The sequence below is a fragment of the Pelophylax lessonae genome (assembly GCF_965119305.1).
Source record: "Pelophylax lessonae genome assembly, chromosome: 9".
Lineage (NCBI taxonomy): Eukaryota > Metazoa > Chordata > Amphibia > Anura > Ranidae > Pelophylax > Pelophylax lessonae.
Window position 1 is genome coordinate 5303927 of NC_138776.1, and position 23474 is coordinate 5327400.

The 23474-nt window shown below is 44.0% G+C and overlaps 1 protein-coding gene across 1 annotated transcript in view; it reads left to right on the plus strand.

Moving 5' to 3' along the window:
• Positions 1–11688, plus strand: part of LOC309564143 (C3a anaphylatoxin chemotactic receptor-like) — a gene marked incomplete at its 3' end in the record, with an annotated part of 32037 nt that extends 20349 nt beyond the window's left edge. Inside the window, exon 2 of the mRNA XM_082268772.1 lies at positions 10717–11688. Within this exon, the coding sequence (XP_082124898.1) occupies positions 10726–11688 (963 nt within the window). The 5' untranslated portion in view covers positions 10717–10725. The remainder of the gene's footprint in view (positions 1–10716) is intronic.
• Positions 11689–23474: the final 11786 nt, after the last annotated feature.

Consider the following 23474-nt stretch of genomic DNA (forward strand, 5'->3'; position numbering starts at 1 on the left):
GACTTTTTGGCCAACAAAATTCTGGTGTGCATGCTATAAAATTTTTGTCCTCCGTCAAAACACGTCCGATTTTCGTCTCATTAGTACAGATTTCGATGGGGAAAAATCTTATGAGCAAAACTAGGCATGCTCAGAGATGAAAGAACACATAGAAAGCAATCCAACACATGACATCACTTCTGAAGTAGAATTCTGTCGTACGGGAAAATTCGTGTGCAGTCTAGAGCACATTCCAACCAACAGACACCACTCTGGACAAAAGACGGACGATCGGTCGGCGGAAATTCGTTGCGTGTGTACGGGGCTTTACTCTGAAATGTAATGAATGAATATAAAGTCCAGTTTTTATTTTTGAGTCCCATAAGTCAATGTGTAAAGATTTGTACCAATATGAGTTGTGTTTCTCAACTTGTTTTTTTTTTTGTTTATCCGTCCACATGATATAGCACATACACTTTATTGTCAAAAGTATTGGGACGCCTGCCTTTACACCATGGGTGTCCAACCTTTTAACTTCTCTGGACCACATTGAGTGTAGAGAAATTTTCTCGGGCCGCATATAAAATATATACTATGGTTAACCACTTTACCACCGGAGGATTTTGCTGTCTTACGTCCAGGCCACTTTTTGCGATTCAGCACTGAGCGACTTTAACTGACAATTGCTCGGTCGGACGACACCGTACCCAAACGAAATTGACGTCCTTTTTTTCCCACAAACAGAGGTTTCTTTTGGTGGTATTTGATCACCTGTGCGATTTTTACTTTTTGCGCTATAAACAAAAAAAGAGCGACAATTGTGAAAAAATAACAATATTTTTCACGTTTTTTTTATACGAAATTCCCCCCCCCCCAAAAAAAAATGTAAAAATCAAAATTTTTTTAAAATATTTGGCCAATTTGTTTTCTGCTACCTATGTTTGGTAAAAAAAAATCACAATAAGCGTATTTTGATTGGTTTGCGCAAAAGTTATTGGGAAAGGGAAAGATTTCTGTCATTTTTGGTGTTTTTTTTTTTTTTAACGAGTAATGGCGGCGATCTGCGATTTTTTTTTTTGCGGGACTGCGACATTGCGGTGGACAGATCGGACCCTTGAATGACATTTTTGACACTTTTGGGGGTACCAGTGGCATTTCTACAGTAATCAGTGCTATAAATATGCAGTTACTGTAAAAATGACTCTGGCAGGTAAGGGGTTAATTTTATTGGAGAGGGAGGGGTTAATGTATGCCTGGTGCTTACTAACGTGTGTGGGGGGAGGTGACTGAGTGACACAGGGACAGATCGCATGTTCAGCTATGCTGAACCCTGCAATCTGTCACTGTTTGTCAATTAGGAGATCCGCCCGCTTGTGTAAACACACAAGCGGGCGGATCTCCAGACTCGATTCCCCGACGATCGGGGAAGAGCGGCGGTGATCACCTGGCCCGACTCCCGCTGTGACTCCGCCGCCCACAAGGGGAGGAGTCCAGCGACGTAGGTCTACGTCGCTGGACAAAATCGAGCCACTTTGCCGCAGTACAGTCCCAGTGACTGGTCGGCAAGTGGTTAAAGTATATAAGTAATAAAATGCCGCCGCGCCCTTCCCGCGCTGCCGCGCCCCCTGCACTGATTTAACACAACTAGAGGATGATGAAATGAAATGGAATCAGTATACGGAGGCTTACTTCTTCTGAGAGATAATAAAGGAACACAGTGATTTGAAGTGGTCATGGTGGTAGAAGTCAGAAACACTGCACAGGCTCACATCCCCCCCTCCGCCTCTGCCTACTGTTAGTTGGAAGTTGCTGTGGGCATGCCCCCAACCCGACTTCCTTCCTCCCCAGCAAAAAAAAAAATTGTCAGGGGGCAGTGGGCCGTATTGCCTGCGTTTTTGGGCCGCATGCGGCCTTCGGGCTGCAGGTTGGACATGCCTGCTTTACACACACATGATCTTTAATGACATCCCAGTCTTAGTCCTTAGGGTTCAATATTGAGTTGACCCATCCTTTGCAGCTATAACAGCTTCAACTCTTCTGGGAAGGCCGTCCACAAGGTTTAGGAGTGTCTATGGGAATGTTTCACCATTCTTCCAGAAGCTCATTTATGAGGTCAGACACTGATGTCAGTCGAGAAGGCCTGGTTTGCAGTCTCCGCTGTAATACATCCCAAAGATGTTCTATCGGGTTAAGGGTCAAGACTCTGTGCAGGCCAGTCAAGGTCCTCCACTCTCCACCCCGAACTCGCTCATCCATGTCTTTATGAACCTTGCTCTGTGCACTGGTCCAAATCATTTGGTGGAGGGAGGATTATAGTGTGGGGTTATTTTTTTAAGGGGTTGGGCTTGGCCCCCTAGTTCCAGTGAAGGGAACTCTTAAGGCTTCATTACACCAAGACATTTTGGACAATTTCAAGCTCCCAACTTTATGGGAGGAGTTTGGGGATGGCCCCTTCCTGTTCCATCATGACTGCGCACCAGTGCACAAAGCAAGGTCGGTAAAGACATGGATGAGCGAGTTTGGGGTGGAGGAACTTGACTGGCCTGCACAGAGTCCTGACCTCAACCCGATAGAACACCTTTGGGATTAATTCGAGCGGAGACTGTGAGCCAGGCCTTTTCTTCCAACATCAATGTCTGACCTCACAAATGAGCTTCTGGAAGAATGGTCAAACATTCCCATAGACACTCCTAAACCTTGTGGACAGCCTTCCCAGGAGAGTTGAAGCTGTTATAGCTGCAAAGGGTTGGCAAACTCAATATTGAACCCTACGGACTAAGACTGGGATGCCATTAAAGTTCATGTGTGTGTAAAGGCAGGCGTCCCAATACTTTTGACAACATAGTGTATGTACATGGGGCAGTTATATTTTTCTTTGTTTCCTCCTTAATATTGCTGTGTTTGAGCTTTTTTTTGTTAAATGGTCAATAAATGGGCTGGTAACAATTCACTGTACCCAACAGAATTTGTAACTAACTAAAGGTCTACATGTTAAGATGAAAGCCACCGAACACTATAGGGGTCCCTGGAGTCCGCATTAATTAGGAAGGCTATTGCAAATGGGTCAAGGGAAGAGGTGGAGTTCCTGTGGGTGGCGCTTCAAATGAAAGGAACAACAGGGAACATTTTGTAATTCCTTTATTTAACCATTGTACAAATCGATGTAAGGGTTGAGCAAAAATATAATGACTTGACTTAGGTCCGTCACATATATACAGTAGACATCAAGAGTAGGACTACAGAGACAGTACAGGAAAACATATTATATATAACATGACAAGTAAAACATATCCGGGAGGACATAATGGTAAATAACTCCAAAAGTTCCAGCCTAAATGGAACAGCCCTAACATAATATTACAAACCTGTGGGATATAGAGTAAAGAATACCGGGGTCAAATTAGATCCCCCCAGCGGGCAATTACCCCAGAGAAAAGGTTGGAGGGTACCGCCTACTAAAGACGATCCTGTACTTAAGAGCAGCAAGAAGACTGCAGAGGAGAGGATTGCAAACTAAAGTAAATAATCAAAAAGAGGACTACATAATACTGATAGAGATGGGAAGAAAAGATGGAGAAGGGGAAGCTCAGACCAAGGGGAGAAACAAGGACTTCTAGAGACATGAAGGACCATAGCAATGGATTCTCCCACTCGAGGCCTATTAGCAGCCCTTGGAAAAATCAGCCATGTTGCCTACATACTAGGGATCGACCGATTATCGGCAAAGCCGATATATCGAGGGCCGATATGCACTTTTCCCGATATATTGGAATTGGCCCCGGAGGTTACCGATATTGCTGATATTTCAGGAAAGTGCTTGTACCCGAGTGATCCCTGCAGATAGAGGCATCCCCCCCCTGTACCGGCGTCCATAGCCAACGGTCGGCTGTCTTGTAATGACAACCGATGCAGCTGAGAAGCCACTCGGCTGTCATTACAAGGAGCGGGAGGGTACGTCCCCCCCCACCCCTCGCCCTCCATGGCTCGCCCGGGTCTCCCGTCCCACCAGGAGACCCGGGCAACCAGTCTTCACGGCCGCCGAAGACCCGATCAAAGCCGCAGCCACCCCTCTGTCCAAGTATACCACATCCACAGCCACCATCTGTCCAAGTATACCACATCCACAGCCACCCCTCTGTCCAAGTATACCACGTCCACAGCCACCCCTCTGTCCTAGTATACCACATCCACTGCCACCCTCTGTCCAAGTATACCACATCCACAGCCACCCCTCTGTCCAAGTATACCACATCCACAGCCACCCCTCTGTCCAAGTATACCACATCCACAGCCACCCCTCTGTCCAAGTATACCACATCCACAGCCACCCCTCTGTCCAAGTATACCACATCCACAGCCACCTCTCTGTCCAAGTATACCACATCCACAGCCACCCCTCTGTCCAAGTATACCACATCCACAGCCACCCCTCTGTCCAAGTATACCACATCCACAGCCACCCCTCTGTCCAAGTATACCACATCCACAGCCACCCCTCTGTCCAAGTATACCACATCCACAGCCACCCCTCTGTCCAAGTATACCACATCCACAGCCACCCCTCTGTCCAAGTATACCACATCCACAGCCACCTCTCTGTCCAAGTATACCACATCCACAGCCACCTCTCTGTCCAAGTATACCACATCCACAGCCACCTCTCTGTCCAAGTATACCACCTCCACAGCCACCCCTCTGTCCAAGGTTTTACTTACCTCCTCCTAAAAAAAAATCAGGTTTGTATGACAACTTCTGCCTACCGGGCACTTTCTACCCCTTCCTGCCCAGGCCAATTTTTAGCTTTCAGCGCTGTCACACTTTGAATGACAATTGCGCTGTCATGCAACACTGTACCCATATGAAATTTTTTTTTCTCCACACAAATAGAGCTTTCTTTTAGTGGTATTTAATCACTGCTGTTTTTTTTTTTTTTTACTAGAAAAAAGACTGAAAATTTTGCAAAAAAAACGTTTTTCTTAATTTCTATCAGTAAATTTTGTAAAGAAGTAAAGTAATTTTTCTCCTTCACTGATGAGCGCTGATGAGGCAGCACTTATGGGCACTGATGAGGTGGCACTGATGAGGAGGCACTGATGAGGAGGCACTAATATGCTACATTGATGGGCATTGATAGGTGGCACTGATATGCGGCACTGATTAACACTGATAGGCGGCACGGATAGGTGGCACTGACAGGTAGCACTGGTGGGTGGCACTAATGGGCAGAACTGATGGGCACTAATTGGCGGCACTTATGAGCAGGCACTGATGGGCACTGACTGGCATCACGAATGGGCACTGATTGGGGGTCACTGATAGGCACTGATTGGTGTCACTGATGGGCACTAATGGGCGGCACTGATGAGCAGACACTGATAGGCACTGACTGGCATCACAAATGGGCACTGATTGAGGTCACTGATGTGCACTGATTGGTGTCACTGATGGGGCTTTACTGTAATCAGGGCACTTATGATCAGTGCCCCGATTACTTGTCTTGGTCATCCCTTCAAGGAGATGCTGCTGATTGGCACTCTAACAGTGTGAGGCGAGGAGGGTCGATAAACGGTACTTCTCCATTTACATGTGACAGGCTGAGATTGGATCACAGATGATCACATGGGTAAACAGCTGCATCATTGGCTCTTTACTGAGATCAGGGTCATGCCGTATCCTAGGAACACGGAGCGGCCGCGATCGCCACGCTGTGCGCCCGATCGGCCGTTCTGGGGCGCCATCATAGACCGAGAGCCGCTCCGCTCCGCCATCATTTGACAATAGGCTGACGGGAAGTGGGTAAAATATTTATTTTCCAGCAAGAACTCATCTATGGGGTCTTTTATTAAACTCTCCAATATCTTCCAGACTATAGAAGTTACACTAACAGGTCTATAGTTACTTGGCAAAGACTTTGTTCCCTTTTTAAATATAGGCACCACATTGGCCCTACGCCAATCCAGTGGTACTATTCCAGTCCTTAACGAGTCCCTAAAAATTAGAAACAAAGGCTTAGAAATTACAGCGCTCAATTCTTTTAGGATGCGTGGGTGGATGCAATCTGGTCCAGGCGCTTTATCCACCTTTATTGTGTCTAAATATTTCTGGACCATATCACTTTTGAGCCATTGTGGATCATTTGGAGCTGTGTAACTACCACCCCCATTATGGACATGACCCCCTCCCCCCCCCCCATGCTCCTTTGTATACACAGAGCTAAAGAAAGTATTTTATAAATTAGCCTTCTCTTTGTCCCCAGTCACCGACTCCTGATTTGCAGTCTGTCGTTCATTTTGAGTTTTTGCACCCTTGATTTTCTTTTTACATATTCTGTTATATTCTTTGTAACAATTAAAATGACTTTTTAACTATTTTCTCTCCATGTATGGCCAACCTAAGTAAACTGGAACAGAAATTGTTTTCTTAACCCCTTGACCTCTGGAAAGTTTTCCCCCCCTTCATGACCAGGCCATTTTATGATATTCAGCACAGCGCTACTTTAACTGGGGATTGTGCAGTCATGCAACGCTGTACCCAAACAACATTTTTTTCACACAAATAAGAGCTTTTTTTTGGTGGAATTTGATCATCACTGCATTTTTATTTTTTATTATATAAACAAAAGAAAAAATATTTTTTTCTTTCTGCTGTTTGGGGTCGTTATCATTTTGAATACTGCCCTGCAGCCCAGTCTCTGAAGGGAGGGGATCATGCTCTGCTTCAGTATGTCACAGTACATGTTGGCATTCATGGTTCCCTCAATGATCTGTAGCTCCCCAGTGCTGGCAGCACTCATGCAGCCCCAGACCATGACACTCCCACCACCATCCCTGACTGTAGGCAAGACACACTTGTCTTTGTACTCCTCACCTGGTTGCCCCCACACACGCCTGACACCATCTGACACCAAATACGTTTATCTTGGTCTCATCAGAGCACAGGAGATGGTTCCAGTAATCCATGTCCTTAGTCTGCTTGTCTTCAGCAAACTGTTTGCAGGCTTTCTTGTCCATCATCTTTAGAAGAAGCTTCCTTCTGGGATGACAGCCATGCAGACCAATTTGATGCAGTGTGCGGCGTATGGTCTGAGCACTGACAGGCTGACCCCCCACCCCTTTAACCTCTGCAGCAATGCTGGCAGCACTCATACATCTATTTCCCAAAGACAACCTCTGGATATGACGCTGAGCCGTGCACTCAATTTCTTTGGTCGACCATGGCGAGGCCTGTTCTGAGTGAAACCTGTCCTGTTAAACCACTGTATGGTCTTGGCCACCGTGCTGCAGCTCAGTTTCAGGGTCTTGGCAATCTTCCTATATCCTAGGCCATCTTTATGTAGAGCAACAATTCTTTTTTTCAGATCCTCAGAGAGTTCTTCGCCATGAGGTGCCATGTTGAAATTCCAGTGCCCAGTATGAGAGAGTGAGAGCGATAACACCAAATTTACCACACCTGCTCCTCATTTACACCTGAGACCTTGTAACACTAACGAGTCACATGACACCGGGGAGGGAAATGGCTAATTGGGCCCAATTTGGACATTATCACGTAGGGGTGTACTCAATTTTGTTGCCAGCGGTTTAGACATTAATGTCTGTGTGTTGAGTTATTTTGAGGGGACAGTAAATTTACACTGTTATACAAGCTGTACACTCACTACTTTACATTGTAGCAAAGTGTCATTTCTTCAGTGTTGTCACATGAAAAGATAGAATAAAATATTTACAAAAATGTGAGGGGTGTACTTACTTTTGTGAGATACTGTATATTTGAGATAATGAGATACTTACCCTGAAGTTCACTTACTGTATATCATGTACTCACTTGCTTTTCTTGTCTCATTTGGATCTATATATGGATCCTCTTATTTCCCCCGTGGGGTTTGCTGATATCTCCTCCCGGATCACTCTTTCAATATGCAGGCTTTGATGTTGCACAATATAAGTATTATGCTGCGCTTGGTTTAGACTTTATCAACCACCCTATAAAATGAAAAGCAGCCAACACAAGATCTTGAATATATTAAGAGATCATTCAGATAGTAAACCTAGGTGCAGCGCTAATAAAAAAACAAGCAAAATCAATGTCCACATCCAAGAGGAAAAGAACCAGGAGGGTGTCCACTTTTGTTCAGGAAATCGTCTATGAGTGATAAAAGAACCGTCACCAGCACCCAATCACACAGTCTGTTACCGAATGACATTGACCCTCATCACAAAGGTCAATACAAGCAGCAAATCACTCTATGGTTCCTCTATCTCACTCCCAGTAGTATCATCGCTTCATGTGGGGACAAGTAGGACACCTCTCATAGTGCAATATTGTCAAGTTATTGGTACAATAATAGCAACTTACATTCAAGAAAAGTATCAACAGCACTTTGTCCTCTTTCCTAAGCAATCATGTTAAAACCGCAAATACTGGTTTCCAATCAACAAGATGGCCACCGTGTCCCCCGTCTGTGTGTGCGTCACGCGCCGTTGGCTCTTCCCAACGCGTTTCGTCACTTACACAGCAGGTAGTAGAAGACACAAAATGTCTGGACAGAGGGCTGGAGCTGCCCTACTCCAGGCCTCTGTTGGCACCGTTGGGAGGAGCCAACGGCGCGTGATGCACACACAGATGGGGCGGCCATCTTGTTGGTTGAAAACCAGCATTTGCGGTTTCAACACGATTGCTTCGGAAAGAGGACAAAGTGCTGTTGATACTTTTCTTGAATGTAAGTTGCTATTATTTTACCAATAAATATACTTGATAATATTGCACTATGAGAGGTGTCCTACTTGTCCCCACATGAACACCAGGGTGAATGTCAGGAGGATCTTACGGCCATACCTGCTTCATTTAAGATCTGCTGCTTGTATTGAACTTTGTGATGAGGGTCAATGCGATTTGGTAGGAGGCTGTGTGATTGGGTGCTGGTGACGGTTCTTTTATCACTCATAGAAGATTTCCTGAACAAAAGTGGACACCCTTCTGATTCTTTTCCTCTTGGATGTGGACATTGATTCTAGCTTGTTTTTTAAATAGTGCTGCACCTAGGTTTACTTTCTTTGATGTTGCACAGTTAGTTTGTATGGTGGATTCATTAAAGTCTCCTGAGGAAGCCAATGGTTGGCGAAACATGTGGAGCTGGAGTCACCGCATACACACATCATTCGCATGAATATCGTTCGGTTCGCACAGAACACCGCGAACATCGGAAAAGTTTGCCGAACTCGAACTCCATTGAAGTCTATAGGAATTCAAACTTCTAAAATCAAAAGAACTCATTTTAAAGCATTAAATGCAAGTTTTTCCCCTAAAAAGGGTATGGGGACCTGGGTAATGCCCCAAAAAACATATATCAATAAAAAAAAAAAAAAAAAGCATTTTTAAAGGAGCAGTGATTTTAATAATATTTAATTAAAAATGAAAAATGCCTTTAAATATTGTGCCTGGGGGGTCCCCGCAATGTGCCTGTAAAGTTTTGGATGTGTATCATGGATAGATCTTTCTACAGCAAGAAATACATTTCTAAAGGAAAAAATGTAATTTAAACTTGCATTTAAACTAACCCTATCTCTAACCCTAACTCTAACCCTAACCCTATCTCTAACCCTAACCCTAATCCTAACTCTAACCCTAACCCTAACTCTAACCCTAACTCTAACTCTAACCCTATCTCTAACCCTAACCCTTAACTTAGGGTTAGAGTTGGGGTTAGGGATAGGGTTAACCATGTAGAACATCAGTTTGTTTAGGGTTAAGGCTAACCCTAACTCCAACCCTATCTCTAACCCTAACTCTAACCCTAACCCTATCTCTAACCCTAACTCTAACGCTAACCCTATCTCTAACCCTAACCCTAACTCTAGCCCTAACTCTAACCCTAACCCTATCTCTAACCCTATCTCTAAACCTAACTCTAACCCTAACTCTAACCCTTAGGGTTAGAGTTGGGGTTAGGGTTAGGGTTAACCATGTAGAACATCAGTTTGGTTAGGGTTAAGGCTAACCCCAACTCTAACCCTAACTCTAACCCTTAAAGTTACCCTAACCTCAACCCTAACCCTTAGAGTTGACTTAACCCAAACTCTAACCCTTAGAGTTACCCTAACCCTAACTCTAACCCTAACCTCAACCCGAACCCTACCCTAACCCTAACCCTAATCAAACTGATGTTCTACATGGTTCTAGATGGACTCGTAGCTGATATATAATCAATGCTCAATTTCACTGCACTTAGAACTTAATAAAGCACCTTCCTATTTGCCTATTTTCCTTTTTTTTTCAAAAGAAAGTTTGAATTTGGTTTGAACATCCCGATTTGTTTGTAGTTCTACAAACGAGTAAACAGCCAATGTTCTGCTCGAACTTAGGTTCGACTCAAACTCAAAGCTCATCCCTATTGTGCAATGTTTTTCATCCATGTGTATTTTTAAATTTGTGATGTTTTCAATAAAAACATTGCTATTTTCCTAAATTTTGAATAATTTTGAATTATTTCTGGCACCGTAAAAATCCAATTTTTCTTGTTTTCCATTGTAATGTTTTTGGGATGTTCTCTTAGATGTAAACTTACTGCATGTTTACTTGAGGTTGTATGTCAGCTAATTTCTGTTTTGACATTTCACTTATTTTTAAGTGTCTTTGGTACTTGTGTACTTTGCTTTGCCATTTGTATTCTTATTTATAAAAAAAAAGGAAAGAAATACAATAATCATCAGACACGCCCAGTAACTGTCAATTCCTTTACAGAGAAGCAAAATGTCAAATTTCAGCCATGAGACAGAAGAAGACATCTTTTACAACCACCAGCATATGTTCACCATCCTGGTTTTATCTCTCACCACCCTCATCGGTGTCCCCGGCAATGCTCTGGTGCTTTGGGTTACCGGAGTGAAGATGGAGCGGACCGTGACCACCATGTTGTTTGGGAACCTTGCTCTGGCCGATATCATGTGCTGCTTGTGTCTTCCATTCAGTGTAGTTCAGTTCTTCTACGGAGAATGGCTGTACGGTCCTGCCCTCTGCAAGATTTTACCCTTCATCGTTCCCCTTAACATGTTTGCCAGTGTCTTCACCTTGGTGGCTATCAGCGTTGACCGATGGATTCTGATTTTTCGACCGGTGTGGGCCCAAAATCACCGAAGAGTACGCACGGCGTGGATGATATGCTTGGCTATTTGGATGATGTCTCTTGGGATGAGTCTGCCTGCTGTCATCTACAGGAAAACTGACATTTCCAATAACAAGACCTATTGCCATTCAGGAGATCACAACATATTTGCCGTCACTTTTATACATCTAACTTTTGGGTTTCTAATTCCTCTTATAACCATTTCTGCCTGTTACATCTCTCTGGCTATTAAAGCATACAACATCAGATCTTTAAATGTAGGCAGAAAAACCATCAAGGTGGCGTTAGGCATTGTAGTTGCATTTTTCATCACCTGGGCCCCCTACCACATCATGGGGGTGGTCATGCTATTCATTTACAATGACGTAGTTATAATCCTGGACCTTCTCTCTCAGTCTTTGGCCATGTTCAATAGCTGTATCAACCCGATTCTCTATGTCCTAATTGGGAAAGATATGAAGAAAAGGGTGAGACAGTCTGTCCATGGGCTCATGGAAAGTGTGTTTCATGAAGACCCATCAACCTTGAGGAGCTCAATTAGCAGCAAGAATCAGAGTGGAGAGGGCACACCTCTAGAGGAGGGGCTGTAAGAGAGAAGAGCCGGGGGTGAGAGGCCAACCTATGGCAGTAGGATTACAGGTGATTGAAGAAGACTTAAGCCCCGTACACACGAGTAGAAATTCGGCCGGGAAATTTCATCCGACGACCGATCTGCCGATTTTCGGCTTGTTAGTATAGTGCTTCCGACAACCGACTCCGACTTTTTGGCCAAAAAAATTCTGGTGTGCAGGCATTAAAATTTTTGTCCTCCATCAAAACACATCCGATTTTCGTCTCATTAGTACAGATTTCGATGGGGAAAAATCTTATGAGCAAAACTAGGCATGCTCAGAGATGAAAGAACACATAGAAAGCAATCCAACACATGACATCACTTCTGAAGTAGAATTCTGTCGTACGGGAAAATTCGTGTGCAGTCTAGAGCACATTCCAAACAACAGACACCACTCTGGACAAAAGACGGACGATCGGTCGGCGGAAATTCGTTGCGTGTGTACAGGGCTTTACTCTGAAATGTAATGAATGAATATATAGTCCAGTTTTTATTTTTGAGTCCCATAAGTCAATGTGTAAAGATTTGTACCAATATGAGTTGTGTTTCTCAACTTGTTTTTTTTTTGTTTATCCGTCCACATGATATAGCACATACACTTTATTGTCAAAAGTATTGGGACGCCTGCCTTTACACCATGGGTGTCCAACCTTTTAACTTCTCTGGACCACATTGAGTGTAGAGAAATTTTCTCGGGCCGCATATAAAATATATACTATGGTTAACCACTTTACCACCGGAGGATTTTGCTGTCTTACGTCCAGGCCACTTTTTGCGATTCAGCACTGAGCGACTTTAACTGACAATTGCTCGGTCGTGCGACACCGTACCCAAACGAAATTGACGTCCTTTTTTTCCCACAAACAGAGCTTTCTTTTGGTGGTATTTGATCACCTGTGCGATTTTTACTTTTTACTATAAACAAAAAAAGAGCGACAATTGTGAAAAATTTTCACGTTTTTTTTATACGAAATTCCCCCCCCCCAAAAAAAATGTAAAAATCAAATTTTTTTTAAAATATTTGGCCAATTTGTTTTTCTGCTACCTATGTTTGGTAAAAAAAAATCACAATAAGCGTATTTTGATTGGTTTGCGCAAAAGTTATTGCGTTTACTAACTAAGGGAAAGATTTCTGTCATTTTTGGTGTTTTTTTTTTTAACGAGTAATGGCGGCGATCTGCGATTTTTTTTTGCGGGACTGCGACATTGCGGCGGACAGATCGGACCCTTGAATAACATTTTTGACACTTTTGGGGGTACCAGTGGCATTTCTACAGTAATCAGTGCTATAAATATGCAGTTACTGTAAAAATGACTCTGGCAGGTAAGGGGTTAATTTTATTGGAGAGGGAGGGGTTAATGTATGCCTGGTGCTTACTAACATGTGTGGGGGGAGGTGACTGAGTGACACAGGGATAGATCGCATGTTCAGCTATGCTGAACCCTGCAATCTGTCACTGTTTGTCAATTAGGAGATCCGCCCGCTTTGTTTACACAAGTGGGCGGATCTCCAGACTCGATTCCCCGACGATCGGGGAAGAGCGGCGGTGATCACCGCCGCTCCTCCCCTGGCCCGACTCCCGCTGTGACTCCGCCGCCCACAAGGGGAGGAGTCCAGCGACGTCGCTGGACGAAATCGAGCCACTTTGCCGCAGTGCAGTCCCAGTGACTGGTCGGCAAGTGGTTAAAGTATATAAGTAATAAAATGCCGCCGCGCCCTTCCCGCGCTTCCGCGCCCCCTGCACTGATTTAACACAACTAGAGGATGATCAAAAGAAATGGAATCAGTATACGGAGGCTTACTTCTTCTGAGAGATAATAAAGGAACACTCTAACCACCATGACCACTTCAGTGATTTGAAGTGGTCATGGTGGTAGAAGTCAGAAACACTGCACATGTTCACATCCCCCCTCCCCTCCGCTCTGCCTACCGTTAGTTGGAAGTTGCTGTGGGCATGCCCCCAACCCGACTTCGTTCCTCCCCAGCAAAAAAAAAAAATTGTCAGGGGGCAGTGGGCCACATTGCCTGCGTTTTTGGGCTGCATGCGGCCTTCGGGCCGCAGGTTGGACATGCCTGCTTTACACACACAAGATCTTTAATGGCATCCCAGTCTTAGTCCGTAGGGTTCAATATTGAGTTGGCTCCGCCCTTTGCTGCTATAACAGCTTCAACTCTTCTGGGAAGGCTGTCCACAAGGTTTAGGAGTGTCTATGGGATTGTTTCACTATTCTTCCAGAAGCGCATTTGTGAGGTCAGACACTGATGTCAGTCGAGAAGGCCTGGTTTGCAGTCTCCGCTGTAATACATCCCAAAGATGTTCTATCGGGTTAAGCGTCAAGACTCTGTGCAGGCCAGTCAAGGTCCTCCACTCTCCACCCCAAACTCGCTCATCCATGTCTTTATGAACCTTGCTCTGTGCACTGGTCCAAATCATTTGGTGGAGGGAGGATTATAGTGTGGGGTTATTTTTTTAAGGGGTTGGGCTTGGCCCCTTAGTTCCAGTGAAGGGAACTCTTAAGGCTTCATTACACCAAGACATTTTGGACAATTTCATGCTCCCAACTTTATGGGAGGAGTTTGGGGATGGCCCCTTCCTGTTCCATCATGACTGCGCACCAGTGCACAAAGCAAGGTCGGTAAAGACATGGAGGAGCGAGTTTGGGGTGGAGGAACTTGACTGGCCTACACAGAGTCCTGACCTTAACCCCATAGAACACCTTTGGGATGAATTAGAGCGGAGACTGCAAGCCAGGCCTTTTCTTCCAACAGCAATGTCTGACCTCACAAATGAGCTTCTGGAAGAATGGTGAAACATTCCCATAGACACTCCTAAACCTTGTGGACGGCCTTCCTAGAAGAGTTGAAGCTGTTATAGCTGCAAAGGGTTGGCAAACTCAATATTGAACCCTACGGACTAAGACTGGGATGCCATTAACCACTTTAGCCCCGCTCACATGGAGGCTACTGCGGCAAAGTGCCGCGATCCCGTCCAGCGACGTAGACCTACGTCGCTGAACTCCGCCCCTTGTGGGCGGCGCTCGCGCGCCGCCGGAGGCTCGCTCCCGCTGTGTTCATTCACAGCGGGAGTCGGGCCAGGGGAGGAGCAGCGGCGATTGCCGCTGCTCTGCCCCGATCGTCGGGGATCGAGTCTGGAGATCTGCCCGCTGTGTGTAAACACAGCGGGCAGATCTCCATAGTGACAGGGACTGACAGATCGGACTGTTCAGCATAGCTGGACATCCAATCTGTCCTTCTGTCACACAGTCCCCTCCCCCCACACACGTCAGTAAGCACCAGGCATACATTAACCCCTCCCTCTCCAATAAAATTAACCCCTTCCCTGCCAGTGTCATTTTTACAGTAACAGTGCATATATATAGCACTGATTACTGTAGTATTGTCACTGGTACCCCCAAAAGTGTCAAAAATGTCAGTCAAGGGTCCGATCTGTCCGCCGCAATGTCGCAGTCCCGCAAAAAAAATCGCAGATCACCGCCATTACGCGTTAAAAAAACCCACCAAAAATGACAGAAATCTTTCCCTTAGTTAGTAAACGCAATAACTTTTGCGCAAACCAATCAAAATACGCTTATTGCGATTTTTTTTACTAAACATAGGTAGCATAAAACAAATTGGCCAAAAATTTAAAAAAAATTAGATTTTTACATTTTTTGGGGGGGGAATTTCATATAAAAAAATGTGAAAAATATTGTTATTTTTTCAAAATAAACGCTCTTTTTTTGTTTATAGCGCAAAAAGTAAAAATCGCACAGGTGATCAAATACCACCAAAAGAAAGCTCTGTTTGTGGGGGAAAAAAGGACGTAAATTTCGTTTGGGTATGGCGTTGTACGACCGCGCAATTGTCAGTTAAAGTCGCAAAGCGCCGAATCGCAAAAAGTGGCCTGGACGTAAGACAGCAAAATCCTCCGGTGGTAAAGTGGTTAAAGTTCATGTGTGTGTAAAGGCACGCGTCCCAATACTTTTGACAACATAGTGTATGTACATGGGGCAGTTATATTTGCTTTGTTTCCTCCTTAATATTGCTGTGTTTGAGCTTTTTTTTGTTAAATGGTCAATAAATGGGCTGGTAACAATTCCCTGTACCCAACAGAATTTGTAAGTAACTAAAGGTCTACATGTTAAGATGAAAGCCACCGAACACTATAGGGGTCCCTGGAGTCGGCATTAATTAGGAAGGCTATTGCAAATGGGTCAAGGGAAGAGGTGGAGTTCCTGTGGGTGGCGCTTCAAAGGAAAGGAACAAATGGGAACTTTTTGTAATTCCTTTATTTAACCATTGTACAAATCAAGGTAAGGGTTGAGCAAAAATATAATGACTTGACTTAGGTCCGTCACATACATACAGTAGACATCAAGAGTAGGACTACAGAGACAGTACAAGAAAACATATTATATATAACATGACAAGTTCCAAGTCAGGCGAGTAAAACATAGCCGGGAGGACATAATGGTAAATAACTCCAAAAGTTCCAGCCTATATGGAACAGCCCTACAAACCTGTGGGATATAGAGTAAAGAATACCGGGGTCAAATTAGATCCCCCCTGGGGGCAATTACCCCAGAGAAAAGGGGGGAGGGTACCGCCTACTAAAGACGATCCTGTACTTAAGAGCAGCAAGAAGACTGCAGAGGAGAGGATTGCAAACTAAAGTAAATAATCAAAAAGAGGACTACATAATACTGATAGAGATGGGAAGAAAAGATGGAGAAGGGGAAGCTCAGACGGAGGGGAGAAACAAGGACTTCTAGAGACATGAAGGACCATAGCTATGGATTCTCCCACTCAAGGCCTATTAGCAGCCCTTGGAAAAATCAGCCATGTTGCCTACATACTAGGGATCGATTGATTATATTATTAAGTAAAGTAATTTTTCTCCTTCACTGATGAGGCAGCACTGATGGGCACTGATGAGGTGGCACTGATGAGGAGGCACTAATATGCTACACTGATGGGCATTGATAGGTGGCACTGATATGCAGCACTGATGAACACTGATAGGTGGCACTGATGGGCACTGACAGGTAGCACTGGTGGGCGGCACTAATGGGCAGAACTGATGAGCACTAATTGGCGGCACTGCTGAGCAGGCACTAATGGGCACTGACTTGCATCACGAATGGGCACTGATTGGGGGTCACTGATGGGTGTCACTGATATGCGCTGATTGGTGTCACTGATGGGCACTAACTGGCATCACGAATGTGCACTGATTGGTGTCACTGATGGGGCTTTACTGTAATCAGGGCACTTATGATCAGTGCCCCGATTACTTGTCTTGGTCATCTCTTCAAGGAGATGCTGCTGATTGGCTCTCCTTGCAACACACTCTAACAGTGTGAGATGAAGAGCACCGATAAATGGTACTTCTGCATTTACATGTGACCGGCTGAGATTGGATCACAGATGATCACATGGGTAAAGAGCTGAATCATTGGCTCTTTACTGAGATCAGGGTCATGCCGTATCCTAGGAACACGGAGTGGCCGCGATCGCCATGCTGTGCGCCTGAGCGGCCGTTCTGGGGCGCCATCATAGACCGAGAGCCGCACCGCTCCGCTCCGCCATCATTTGACAATAGGCTGACGGGAAGTGGGTAAAATGTTTTTTTCCAGCAAGAACTCATCTATGGGGTTACACTAACAGGTCTATAGTTACTTGGCAAAGACTTTGTTCCCTTTTTAACCACTTTACCGCTGAGTACCGTAGTACTGCTGCGGCAAAGTGGCTCGTTATCGTCTGACGACGTAGACCTACGTCGCCAGACTCCTCCCCCTGTAGGCGGCGCTCGCGCGCCGCCGGAGGCGCGCTCCCGCTGTTTTCATTCACAGCGAGAGTCGGGCCAGGGGAGGAGCAGCGGCGATTGCCGCTGCTCTGCCCCGATCGTCGGGGAATCCAGTTTGGAGATCCGCCCGCCTGTGTAAACAGAGCGGGCGGATCTCCTAAGTGACAGGGAGTGACAGATCGGAGTGTTCTGTTCAGCATAGCTCAACATGCGATCTGTCCCTGTGTCACTCAGTCACCTCCCCCCCCACACGTCAGTAAGCACCAGGCATACATTAACCCCTCCCTCTCCAATAAAATTAACCCCTTCCCTGCCAGTGTCTTTTTTACAGTAACAGTGCATATGTATGGCACCAATTACTGTAGTAATGTCACTGGTAACCCCAAAAGTGTCAAAAATGTCAGTCAAGGGTCCGATCTGTCCGCCGCAATGTCGCAGTCCCGCAAAAAAAATCGCAGATCGCCGCCATTACGCGTTAAAAAAAAAAACACCAAAAATGACAGAAATCTTTCCCTTTGTTAGTAAACGCAATAACTTTTGCGCAAACCAATCAAAATACGCTTATTGTGAATTTTTTTACCAAACATAGGTAGCAGAAAACAAATTGGCCAAAAATTTAAAAAAATTTTGATTTTTACATTTTTTTGGGGGGGAATTTCATATAAAAAAATGTGAAAAATATTGTTATTTTTTCAAAATTTACGCTCTTTTTTTGTTTATAGCGCAAAAAGTAAAAATCGCACAGGTGATCAAATACCACCAAAAGAAAGCTCTGTTTATGGGAAAAAAAGGACATAAATTTTATTTGGGTACAGCGTCGCACGACTGCGCAATTGTCAGTTAAAGTCACACAGCGCCGAATCGCAAAAAGTGGCCCAGACGTAAGACAGCAAAATGCTCTAGTGGTAAAGTGGTTAAATATAGGCACCACATTGGCCCTACGCCAATCCAGTGGTACTATTCCAGTCCTTAACGAGTCCCTAAAAATTAGAAACAAAGGCTTAGAAATTACAGCACTCAATTCTTTTAGGATGCCTGGGTGGAGCCATCTGGTCCAGGCGCTTTATCCACCTTTATTCTGTCTAAATATTTCTGGACCATATCACTTTTGAGCCATTGTGGATCATTTGGAGCTGTGTAACTACCACTCCCATTATGGACATGACCCCCCTCCCCCCTCCCCATGCTCCTTTGTATACACAGAGCTGAAGAAAGTATTTTATAAATTTGCCTTCTCTTTGTCCCCAGTCACCGACTCCTGATTATTTTGTAATGGGCCTACATGCTCAGACCTGACCTTTTTATTATTATATTTGAAGAATTTTTGGGGGGTTTCTCCTATTATCTTTTGCAATTTGTCGTTCATTTGAAGTTTTTGTGCCCTTAATTTTCTTTTTACATATTCTGTTATATTCTTTGTAACATTAAAATGACTTTTTAACTATTTTCTATCCATGTATGGCCAACTTTAAGTAAACTGGAACAGAAATTATTTTCTTAACCCCTTGACCTCTGGAAAGTTTCCCCCCCCCTTCATGACCAGGCCATTTTTTGATATTCAGCACGGCGCTACTTTAACTGGGGATTGTGCAGTCATGCAACGCTGTACCCAAACAACATTTTTATTTTTTTCACACAAATAAGAGCTTTTTTTTGGTGGAATTTGATCATCACTGCATTTTTATTTTTTATTATATAAACAAAAGAAAAAATATTTTTTTCTTTCTGCTGTTTGGGGTCGTTATCATTTTGAATATTGCCCTGCAGCCCAGTCTCTGAAGGGAGGGGATCATGCTCTGCTTCAGTATGTCACAGTACATGTTGGCATTCATGGTTCCCTCAATGATCTGTAGCTCCCAAGTGCCGGCAGCACTCATGCAGCCCCAGACCATGACACTCCCACCACCATGTCTGACTGTAGGAAGACACACTTGTCTTTGTACTCCTCACCTGGGTGCCCCCACACACGCCTGACACCATCTGACACCAAATAAGTTTATCTTGGTCTCATCAGAGCACAGGAGATGGTTCCAGTAATCCATGTCCTTAGTCTGCTTGTCTTCAGCAAACTGTTTGCAGGCTTTCTTGTCCATCATCTTTAGAAGAGGCTTCCTTCTGGGATGACAGCCATGCAGACCAATTTGATGCAGTGTGCGGCGTATGGTCTGAGCACTGACAGGCTGACCCCCCCCCCCCCCCCACCCCTTCAACCTCTGCAGCAATGCTGGCAGCACTCATACGTCTATTTCCCAAAGACAACCTCTGGATATGACGCTGAGCACGGCACTCAATTTCTTTGGTCGACCATGGCGAGGCCTGTTCTGAGTGGAACCTGTCCTGTTAAACCGCTGTATGGTCTTGGCCACCGTGCTGCAGCTCAGTTTCAGGGTCTTGGCAATCTTCTTATAGCCTAGGCCATCTTTATGTAGAGCAACAATTCTTTTTTTTCAGATCCTCAGAGAGTTCTTTGCCATGAGGTGCCATGTTGAAATTCCAGTGCCCAGTATGAGCGAGTGAGAGCGATAACACCAAATTTAACACACCTGCTCCCCATTCACACCTGAGACCTTGTAACACTAACGAGTCACATGACACCGGGGAGGGAAAATGGCTAATTGGGCATAATTTGGACATTGTCACTTAGGGGTGTACTCACTTTTGTTACCAGCGGTTTAGACATGAATGGCTGTGTGTTGAGTTATTTTGAGGGGACAGCAAATTGACACTGTTATACAAGCTGTACACTCACTACTTTACATTGTAGCAAAGTGTCATTTCTTCAGTGTTGTCACATGAAAAGATAGAATAAAATATTTACAAAAATGTGAGGGGTGTACTTACTTTTGTGAGATACTGTATATTTGAGATAATGAGATACTTACCCTGAAGTTCACTTACTGTATATCATGTACTCACGTGCTTTTCTTGTCTCATTTGGATCTATATATGGATCCTCTTATTTCCCCCGTGGGGTTTGCTGATATCTCCTCCCGGATCACTCTTTCAATATGCAGGCTTTGATGTTGCACAATATAAGTATTATGCTGCGCTTGGTTTAGACTTTATCAACCACCCTATAAAAGGAAAAGCAGCCAACACAAGATCTTGAATATATTAAGAGATCATTCAGATAGTAAACATAGGTGCAGCGCTAATCAAAAACAAGCTAAAATCAATGTCCACATCCAAGAGGAAAAGAACCAGGAGGGTGTCCACTTTTGTTCAGGAAATCTTCTATGAGTGGTAAAAGAACCGTCACCAGCACCCAATCACACAGCCTGTTACTGAATCACATTGACCCTCATCACAAAGGTCAATACAAGCAGCAAATCACTCTATGGTTCCTCTATCTCACTCCCAGTAGTATCATCGCTTCATGTGGGGACAAGTAGGACACCTCTCATATATTGTTAATATTGTCAAGTTATTGGTAAAATACTAGCAACTTACATTCAAGAAAAGTATCAACAGCACTTTGTCCTCTTTCCTAAGCAATCATGTTAAAACCGCAAATACTGGTTTCCAATCAACAAGATGGCCGCCGTGTCCCCCGTCTGTGTGTGCGTCATGCGCCGTTGGCTCTTCCCAACGCGTTTCGTCACTTACACAGCAGGTAGTAGAAGACACAAAATGTCTGGACAGAGGGCTGGAGCTGCCCTACTCCAGGCCTCTGTTGGCACCGTTGGGAGGAGCCAACGGCGCGTGATGCACACACAGATGGGGCGGCCATCTTGCTGGTTGAAAACCAGCATTTGCGGTTTCAACACGATTGCTTAGGAAAGAGGACAAAGTGCTGTTGATACTTTTCTTGAATGTAAGTTGCTATTATTTTACCAATAAATATACTTGATAATATTGCACTATGAGAGGTGTCCTACTTGTCCCCACATGAACACCAGGGTGAACGTCAGGAGGATCTTACGGCCATACCTGCTTCATTTAAGATCTGCTGCTTGTATTGAACTTTGTGATGAGGGTCAATGCGATTTGGTAGGAGGCTGTGTGATTGGGTGCTGGTGACGGTTCTTTTATCACTCATAGAAGATTTCCTGAACAAAAGTGGACACCCTTCTGATTCTTTTCCTCTTGGATGTGGACATTGATTCTAGCTTGTTTTTTAAATAGCGCTGCACCTAGGTTTACTTTCTTTGATGTTGCACAGTTAGTTTGTATGGTGGATTCATTAAAGTCTCCTGAGGAAGCCAATGGTTGGCGAAACATGTGGAGCTGGAGTCACCGCATACACACATCATTCGTATGAATATCCTGCAATATCGCACAGAACACCGCGAACATCGGAAAAGTTTGCCGAACTCGAACTCCATTGAAGTCTATAGGAATTCGAACTTCTAAAATCAAAAGAACTCATTTTAAAGCTTTAAATGCAAGTTTTTCCCCTAAAAAGGGTATGGGGACCTGGGTAATGCCCCAAAAACATAAATCAATAAAAAAAAAAAAAAAAAAAGCATTTTTAAAGGAGCAGTGATTTTAATAATATTTAAAGTGAAACAATAAAAATGAAAAAGGCCTTTAAATATTGTGCCTGGTGGCGTCCCCGCAATGTGCCTGTAAAGTTTTGGATCTGTAGCATGGATAGATCTTTCTACAGCAAGAAATACATTTCTAAAGGAAAAAATGTAATTTAAACTAACCCTAACTCTAACCCTAACTCTAAGCCTAACCCTATCTCTAACCCTAACCCTATCTCTAACCCTATCTCTAACTCTAACCCTAACTCTAACCCTAACTCTAACCCTAACTCTAAGCCTAACCCTATCTCTAACCCTAACCCTATCTCTAACCCTATCTCTAACTCTAACCCTAACTCTAAGCCTAACTCTAAGCCTAACTCTAAGCCTAAATCTAACTCTAACCCTAACCCTATCTCTAACCCTATCTCTAACCCTATCTCTAACTCTAACCCTATCTCTAACCCTAACTCTAACCCTAAATCTAACTCTAACCCTAACCCTATCTCTAACCCTAACTCTAACCCTAACTCTAAGCCTAACTCTAAGCCTAAGCCTATCTCTAACCCTAACTCTAACCCTATCTCTAACCCCTAACTCTAACCCTTAACTTAGGGTTAGAGTTGGGGTTAGGGTTAACCATGTAGAACATCAGTTTGGTTAGGGTTAAGGCTAACCCTAACCCCAACTCTAACCCTAACTCTAAACCTAACCCTTAGGGTTAGAGTTAACCCTAACTCTAACCCTTAGAGTTACCCTAACTCTAACCCAAACTCTAACCCTGACCTCAACCCTAACCCTTACAGTTGACTTAACCCTAACTCTAAACCTACCCTAACCCTTAGATTTGACTTAACCCTAACTCTAACCCTAACCTCAACCCGAACCCTACCCTAATCAAACTGATGTTCTACATGGTTCTAGATGGATGAATGCTCAATCTCACTGCACTTAGAACTTAATAAAGCACCTTCCTTTTTGCCTATTTTCCTTTTTTTTTTTTTTTTTTTTTAAAGTTTGAATTTGGTTCGAACATCCCGATTTGTTCGAAGTTCTACGAACGAGCGAACAGCCAATGTTCTGCTCGAACTTAGGTTCGACTCGAACTCGAAGCTCATCCCTATTGTGCAATGTTTTTCATCCATGTGTATTTTTAAATTTGTGATATTTTCAATAAAAACATTGCTATTTTCCTAAATTTTAAATAATTTTGAATTATTTCTGGCACCGTAAAAATCCAATTTTTCTTCTTTTCCATTGTAATGTTTTTGGGATGTTCTCTTAGATGTAAACTTACTGCATGTTTACTTGAGGTTGCATGCCGACTAATTTCTGTGGCTTCCGAGTGTTTTGACACTTCCCTTATTTTTAAGTGTCTTTGGTACTTGTGTACTTTGCTTTGCCATTTGTATTCTTATTTATAAAAAAAAAGGAAAGAAATACATTAATCATCAGACACGCCCAGTAACTGTCAATTCCTTTACAGA